Source organism: Aquarana catesbeiana, linkage group LG13 (assembly GCF_042186555.1).
Source record: "Aquarana catesbeiana isolate 2022-GZ linkage group LG13, ASM4218655v1, whole genome shotgun sequence".
Taxonomy (NCBI): Eukaryota; Metazoa; Chordata; class Amphibia; order Anura; family Ranidae; genus Aquarana; species Aquarana catesbeiana.
The window spans coordinates 222,480,120-222,486,459 of NC_133336.1; the positions used below are offsets into that span (position 1 = coordinate 222,480,120).

At 52.0% G+C, this 6,340-nt stretch overlaps 1 protein-coding gene across 1 annotated transcript in view; it reads right to left on the reverse strand.

The window, feature by feature from the left end:
* LOC141116757 (methanethiol oxidase-like) overlaps window positions 1-3,476 on the reverse strand; it is a 29,294-nt gene extending 25,818 nt beyond the window's left edge. Inside the window, exon 1 of the mRNA XM_073609164.1 lies at window positions 3,453-3,476. Coding sequence (XP_073465265.1) covers window positions 3,453-3,456 — 4 coding nt within the window. The 5' untranslated portion in view covers window positions 3,457-3,476. The remainder of the gene's footprint in view (window positions 1-3,452) is intronic.
* Window positions 3,477-6,340: the final 2,864 nt, after the last annotated feature.

Here is a 6,340-nt window from a genome sequence, read left to right on the forward strand (position 1 = left end):
TGTCCGGGATGACCTAGGTTTAGGGAAAAATGTGGGTTGAATGATGCTGGCCATTGGACTGAGGACACCTAGTGGCAGTAAAAAAGTACTGCAGGGGAAAATTTGTGGATTGAAGGTGAACATTACAGCAAAAGTAAATTTATCTTGAGAGAGGGTGGTGAGTCAGGCGGTAGCATGGTAGGTGGCTGCGGCCGGTCAGGTGGTAGGGTGAATCAGGTGCTGGGTGGATCAGGCGGTAGGGTGGTGGGTGGCTGCGGGTGGTCAGGCTTTAAGGTGGTGGGTGGCTGCAGGTGGTCAGGCGGTAGGGTGGATCAGGCTGTTAGGTGGTGGGTGGCTGCGGTCGGTCAGGTGAATCAGGCGGTATCATGGTGGGTGGCTGCGGGCAGTCAGGTGGTAAGAGGGTGGGTGAGTCAGGTGGCTGCAGGCAGTCGGGTGAATCAGGTGGCAGGGTGGTGGGTGGCTGCGGGCGGTCAGGCGGTAGGTGAGTCAGGCAGTAGGATAGTGGGTGGCTGCGGGCGATCAGGCGGTAGGGGGGTGGGCGAGTCAGGCGATAGGGGGGTGGGTGAGTCAGGCGGCTGCGGGTGGTCAGGCGAGAGGGTGAATCAGGCGGTACTGGCTGCGGGCTGTCAGGCAGTAAGTTGGTGGGTGGCTGCGGGCGGTCAGGTGGTAAGGTAAATCAGGCGGTAAGGTGGTGGGTGGCTGTGGGCGGTCAGGTGGTATCGTGGTGGGTGAGTCAGGCAGTAGGGTGGTGAGTCAGGCGGTAGGGTGGTTGCAAGGTGGTAGGGTGGATCAGGTGGTGGGTGGCTGCAGGCGGTCAGGCAGTAGGGTGAATCAGGCGGTAGGGTGGTGGGTGAGTCAGGCGGTAGAATGGTGGGTGGCTGCGGGAGGTCAGACGGTAAGGTGGTGGGTGGATGCGGGCGTAGTGGGTGGCTGCGGGCGGTCAGGTGAATCAGGCGGTAGGGTGGTGGGTGGCTGCGGGCGGTCAGGCGGTAAGGTGGCGAGTGGCTATGGGCGGTCAGGCGGTAAGCTGGTGGGTGGCTGCAGCGGTCAGGCGGTAGGGTGGTGGGTGAGTCAGGCGGTAGGATGGTGGGTGGCTGCGGGCGGTCAGGCGGTAGGGGGGTGGGTGAATCAGGCGATAGGGGAGTGGTCGAGTCAGGCAGTAGGGTGGCGAGTGAGTCAGGCGGTAGGATGGTTGGTGGCTGCGGGAGATCAGGCGGTAGGAGGGTTCAGGTGGTAGGTTGAGTCAGGCAGTAAGGTGGCGAGTGGCTGCGGGCGGTCAGGTGGTGGATGGCTGCGGGCGGTCAGGCGGTCAGTTGGTGGATGGCTGCGGGCGGTCAGGCGGTAGGGTGGTGGGTAGCTGCGGGCGGTCAGGCGGTAGGAGGGTGGGTAAGTCAGGTGGCTGTGGGCGGTCAGGCATTAGGGTGAATCAGGCGGCAAGGTGGTGGGTGGCTGCGGGCGGTCAGGCGGTAGGTGGTGGGTGAGTCAGGTGGTAGATTACAGGGCGGGCACAGGAGCGTGCTATAGATGCCAACACAGGAGATTATAGTTCAGGGGCACAGAGGAAAGGGGCGCCCCCTATGTGAATAGAGGAAAGGGGCGCTTTTTATATGAATAGCGGAGGGGGTGTGGCTGACAATGCGATATCCAATCCATACGATTGTTTTCCTCATGGATTCTGATAAATCATGTGTAGGGGATCGATTAGCTATAAATTGATAAATGGGATTGATCCATAAATTGATCCATTGGATCAGAACACGATGAAATGTTACAATCGGATCTTTGTTGGGATTCCTTTATGACTCCGCGGATTGGACGCCGGGATCGGTGCGGTCCAGCCGGAAGAAGGAGGATTTTTGGTCAGTCCGGGCTCTATAGTGCTCAGCAGCAGCTCTGGGCACTGAGTGAGATTGCTGAGTAGCCAGCAGTGGAAAACCCCCAGTCTGTTTTAGCATATTCTAAAGTGTCTGTAAACCACCAATGGATGGACGATGTTTAAGGCACGCCAAAGTGACCTCTCAACCATTATTACTATAGGAGGTCATTTCAGCATGCCTAAAGGGTCTATAAACGCTCAATGGACGGGGGGAGGTGTAAGGAACGCTAAAGTGACCTCATAATCAGGATTACTACAACTGGAGAGTACAAAATCTGGTACAGCTGTGCATGGGAGCCAATCAGCTTCTTCAAACCCTGGACACTCGTTTGTGATTGGACACTCATTTGTGATTAGTTGCTCGTCTGTGATTGGACGCTCGCCTGTGACTGTTCTCCCTCATTGGTGGGTGGCCCCGCTCACTGCCCGGACACAGGGCCGTTTTTAAGGCAGGGCAAAAGGGGCAGCTGCCCTGGGCCCTGTCATTGTTGTGGGGCCCAAAGCAGCTACCTCATACTTGCCAACTATCCTGGTTTAAATTCCCTTGTCCCTTGAGGTTTTAGTCCTGTGCTTTGTCCCAATATCTCAGTGTGAAGTGCTGCTACTAATGCTGCCCAGCTCTCCTCTATTTTTGTGTACAGATGACTCACCTGCAGACCCTGTGTTTACATGTAAATAACCGGCGTTCATATGTAAATAGTGATAGCATTTATATGTAAATAGTGGCGGCTGGCAGCATTGATATGTATATCATGCCCCCCTGAGGTCATATCCACAGTAATTTCTAGCAACCAATCAACAAGCAGAAATCATTGGCTGTAGCCTCTAGCAACTAATCAGTGAGCCATAATGTGTGCTGTAACCTCTAGCAACCAGTCAGTGAGCGGTAATGATACAATGTAACCTCTGGCAACCAATCGCAATCACTGTCTGATCTGATTCAGTAAACTGATTTTGAGTCTAGCTGCTATTTATTGTATGTCTCAGAGCAGTTGGAGAGAAAAACTGCATGGGGGGGCCCCAAGAAAAGTTTTGCCCAGGGTCCAATCAATATTAAAGACGGCCCTGCCCGGACACCCGCCATCTGCCTGGCTGTCGGGGCGCATGCTGGTTGCAGCGTCAGAGGAGTTCCTTGTCCTCATTCTCTGTTCTTGGACCTTCTGAAAAATGCCACCCGCCTGGCTGTGGCTTCAACACCCACCCCAAGCAAGGAGCAAGTGAAGGCAAAACTCCCACCCTGCCTAATTCTCCCCCAATATGTGTGTCAGCCAGGGGGGGGTCAGCATCTTCAGAAGGAAGTCAGAAGACAGTGCAGCCTCCGGGACTCCCCCATGACAGGACAACAAGCATGCAGCCAGTGAAGTCACAACTCCCCCCCCGTCTGCATGTTTCAGGTCACTTGGAAGCCAACGGATCAGCATGACAGCCAGGAGGGGGGGGGAGGGGGACTCATCTCCCCTCCACACACGCTGCAATCACTCATCAGGCTGTCAGACAATGGAGGGAAAGAGAACCTCCCTACAGGATACCACAGAGGGTCAGAAAGAGGAGATGGGGGGCTGATGAAGAGTCTCACCCATGTCGCTGCGCTCTCTCTGTGTTCTCAGTTGCTGATCGACCAGTGATCAGATACTGAGCTCACCCAACAGGCTGCTTAAATAGACTGGGGGAGGGATAAGGGTAGAGCCAAGGAGGGGGGAAGAGGGAGGGGGGGTCCAGGCACTGATCATCACTGAATGCAGAGCGAGATTCCGAAACTTTCCATTCTGTGCCCATTATGAGGGGTTCCCACCATCCCTGTGCTGAGTTTCCGGGTCTGTACACCCGCTGTGCCCATTATGAGGGGTTCCCACCATCCCTGTGCTGAGTTCCCGGGTCTGTACACCCGCTGTGTCCATTATGAGGGGTTCCCACCATCCCTGTGCTGCGCTGCTTCTCCTTTCACTGTCCAGTCACAGGTTGGGGGCTTGTCCGGGATGACCTAGGTTTAGGGGAAAGTGGGTTGAATGATGCTGATCATTGGACTGAGGACACCTAGTGGTAGAAAACAAGTACTGCGGGGGAAAATGTATGGACTGAAGGTGAACATTGCAGCAAAAGTAAATTTTTCTTGAGAAAGTAATATTGGATGTTATATTGGTTTAGATGGAGTTCTGATTTAAGGTGGTAGGTGACCCAGGAAACTGTATAAAGCAGACTGTCCAGTAATAAGGTAAGTACAGTGTTAAGGTCTGAACTATGTGACAATACTGCTCTCTGTACACCCGGACAATACTGCCTCCACGGTGGCCCCTGCAGGTGAAAGCGGCCCTGTGCATTGTACACATGTCCGCTCTCCTTTACTTTCTTGTTGTGGCCCGGAAGGCGACATCTCTGATTTGATCGCCCATCAATCAGCAAGATTTCTGGCTCCCAGGTGTCTTTTATACAGGTAACGAGCTGAGATTAGGAGCATTCTCTAAGGGAGTGCTCCTAATCTCAGCTTTTTACCTGTATAAAAGACACCTGTCCACAGAAGCAACCAATCAGATTCCAATCTCTCCACCATGGCCAAGACCAAAGAGCTGTCCAAGGGTGTCAGAAACCATGAAATCAGGCCCAGACAGAAGTACAGTTAAATCACACTTGTTTAACCACTTCCCGACTGGCGCACGACGATGTACGTCGGCAGAATGGCACGGACAGGCAAATGGGCGAACAGGTATGTCCCTTTATATTTGCAGCCGTGTCCTCACGTACGCGCCAGCCGGGACCTTCGTGAGTCGGATCGCGGGTCCCGCGGACTCGATCGCCGCGGAGATACCCACGATCATCTCATGAGGAGAAAGAACGGGGAGATGCTAATGTAAACAAGCATCTCCCCGTTCTGCCTAGTGACAGTGATGTGTCACACACAGCCACCCTCCCCCACAGTTAGAAACACGCCCCCAGGACACACTTAACCCCTACACTGCCACCTAGTGGTTAACCCCTTCACTGCCAGTGTAATTTACACAGGAATCAGTGCATTTGTATAGCACTGATTGCTGTATAAATGTGAATGGTCCCAAAAATGTGTAAAAATTGTCAGATGGGTCCGCCGTAATGTCGCAGTCATGATAAAAATCGCTGATCACTGCCATTACTAGTAAAAAAAAAAAAAAATTATTAATAAAAATGCCATAAAACTATCCCCTATTTTGTAGACGCTATAAAAGTTTTGGCAAAACCAATCTATAAATCGCTTATTGCGATTTTTTTTACCAAAAATATGTAGAAGAATACGTATCGGCCTAAACTGAGTAAAAAAAAAATGTTTTTTTATACATTTTGGGGGATATTTATTATAGCAAAATGTAAAAAAAAATGCGTTTTTTTCAAAATTGTCACTCTATTTTTGTTTATAGAGTTTGTGGGAAAAAAGGACGTCAGTTTTGTTTGGGAGCGACGTCGCACGACCGCGCAATTGTCAGTTAAAGGGACGCAGTGCCGAATTACAAAAAGTGCTCTGGTCTGTGGCCAGCAAAATGGTCCGGGGCTTAAGTGGTTAATAATAAAAGTAAAAAGAACAAACGTAGTCAAAACATAGCCAAAGTTCAGCAATCGGAAAAGATAGTCAGCCAAGCCAGAAGTCAGGGATCAATGTAGTGGAACAGCAAGCAGGATCTGGAGCCAGAAGGGATGTCAGCAAAGCCAGTCTTGACCAGGATTGCAGGCGATAGTTTCTGTGATGTTGACTAATGCGAAGGCAGAGCTCCTCTGGACTGAATGGCTTAAGTAGGCAGGACTGACGAGCAGGATATCATCAACAGCGGAGTAACTGTGGAGAGATGGGAGCTGGCAATTAGCCAACAGCTGAGCGGCCAGCTCAGAGAAGGAAGGGCTGAGCCCAGCCCTGATAGTACCCCCTCCTCAATGACCCCTCCCCCTCGGAGGACCACCAGGCTTGAAGGGAAAACATCTATGGAAATCACAGAGGAGGACAGGTGCATGTATGTCCAAGGATGAGACCCAAGAGCGTTCCTCCAGACCATACCCTTTCCAATGCACCAGGCACTATATGTGCCCACGAAACCTACGTGAGTCAATAATGGACTGTACTCCATACTCCTCATGGTTCTCAACCTGTACAGGGTGAGGATGTGGCACTGAGGTGGTAAAGCGGTTGCAGCCCAAAGGTTTTAATAAAGAGACATGAAATACATTCAAAATACGCACATTAGAAGGAAGGTCTAATGCGTAAGCCACTGGGTTAATCCTGCGAAGAATACTGAAAGGCCCAATAAATCAAAGTGCGAACTTCAGTGAGGAAACACAAAGTCGGAGGTTGTGAGATGACAGCCAGACACTGTCCCCAACCTGGTAGGAAGGCGCAGGTAGGCGTCTGCGGTCAGCATGGAGTCTGTACCTATCATTAGCATGTCGCAAAGCCTCCTGGACTTGTGCCCAAGTGGAACGAAGACCACAGAGATGCTCCTCTAGTGC